This window comes from Haplochromis burtoni, unplaced genomic scaffold (assembly GCF_018398535.1).
Source record: "Haplochromis burtoni strain Fernald_Lab_line unplaced genomic scaffold, NCSU_Asbu1 Contig_3606, whole genome shotgun sequence".
NCBI classification, from domain to species: domain Eukaryota; kingdom Metazoa; phylum Chordata; class Actinopteri; order Cichliformes; family Cichlidae; genus Haplochromis; species Haplochromis burtoni.
The window spans coordinates 5,016-6,389 of NW_024585967.1; the positions used below are offsets into that span (position 1 = coordinate 5,016).

General features: G+C 44.3%; 1 protein-coding gene across 1 annotated transcript in view; it reads right to left on the reverse strand.

Moving 5' to 3' along the window:
* The window catches only part of LOC102303565 (ABC transporter E family member 1), a gene marked incomplete at its 5' end in the record, with an annotated part of 5,240 nt that extends 3,924 nt beyond the window's left edge, over positions 1 to 1,316 (reverse strand). The window contains 4 exons of the mRNA XM_042217901.1: positions 238 to 343; positions 723 to 847; positions 974 to 1,095; positions 1,169 to 1,316. Of these exons, the coding sequence (XP_042073835.1) occupies positions 238 to 343; positions 723 to 847; positions 974 to 1,095; positions 1,169 to 1,316 (501 nt within the window). The remainder of the gene's footprint in view (positions 1 to 237; positions 344 to 722; positions 848 to 973; positions 1,096 to 1,168) is intronic.
* Positions 1,317 to 1,374: the final 58 nt, after the last annotated feature.

A 1,374-nucleotide genomic window follows, 5' to 3' on the forward strand; every position in this document is an offset into this window, starting at 1 on the left:
AGCTCGTCTGAGCTACGAGATTTTTCATTATTTGCAACTTTTCTTCTCTGAAAGTAAATAACTGACTAAGAAAAATTACAGGTTCACACCCTTTAAATTCGATTTTTTAAAATTGGCTTGGAAATGATAAAATGTGTGACGGCCTCCAAAGCTGCTTCTAAACGAATCATCTGAAAAGTTCAATTTAAAAACCATTTTTAAACCTTGACCACAGAGATTTAGACTAAAACCCTCAGCGCAGCTCACCGTTCTCTCCCAGCATCACCATGATCTCAGAGTCTGTAAACTCTCCTCCTTTGATGTCCAGCGTGAACTCGCCCATCGTCTTCGACATGTCCGGATACTGAACGACAACAAACAATCAAACATTCAACAAAGAAGCAACTCGGCTCATTTTCTTATGCTGCTTTTTTGCAAATTGTGCAAAATAATATTTATTTTCATTTTCTTGCACTTCATAAAAATGTGTGTATCTCAATAATGAACGGAGTTGGTCCTGTGGTGAGCTTTAAAGGGTTAATGACAACACTTCTAAACCCACAAGACCGAAAAAGCTCAAGAAAGAAAAGGAATCGGCAGATAGAACTACAGCCCCGTGTGACGAAGCTTTTATTTTGAAAAGAAAAACATGACAGGAAATGAAAGTGGTAGGGGAGGAAAAAAAGAAAACAACTAGCCAAAGCAAATGAGCAGTGATTCAGAGATTAAGCACATAAACTGACCTGGTAATGCCTGAGTCTCTTCACCTCCTCCTCATTGGCCGTCTCGGCCACCTTAAAGACCAGCGACGTCTCGCGAAACCTGAGATTCTCCGTGGGGACGTAACCGTCCAGGAAGATGTTGATACCTGGAGGAAGGATGCAGGAAGATCAGGACATGCTTTGGGTCCACTTAGCGACGGTGATATTAAGGACAAATACCACCACTTGTTTCTTCACACTTTTACAGAGGTGTGGTGCAATAACGTTTTTACCCTCTCTGACGCTGAAGGGCATGGTAACGACTCCATAGGCGCTCGGCACTCCGTACAGACAGCAGATGAAGTCCGACAGGTAGTCCAGCACGCTCAGATCGTGCTCCACCACGATGATGTACCTGCAACGCAACATCACGTTTAAGAGCGGCGGTGCACCTCCAGGGATCAAACCGAAGCTTTGAAGTGACAAACCTGTCGGGCGTGATGAGTGAGCGGATGGTGATGGCGGCCTTCAGCCTCTGTTTAACATCCAGGTAACTGGACGGCTCGTCAAACATGAAACTGCAGCAGAAGAGCAGAAACAAGAGGACGGCGGTCAGTCTGCGAGCTCGGCTCTCAGCTCACAGACAAAACAATACAACGTTTGTTAAATATTAAATAAATAAGCTTTCGGGCTG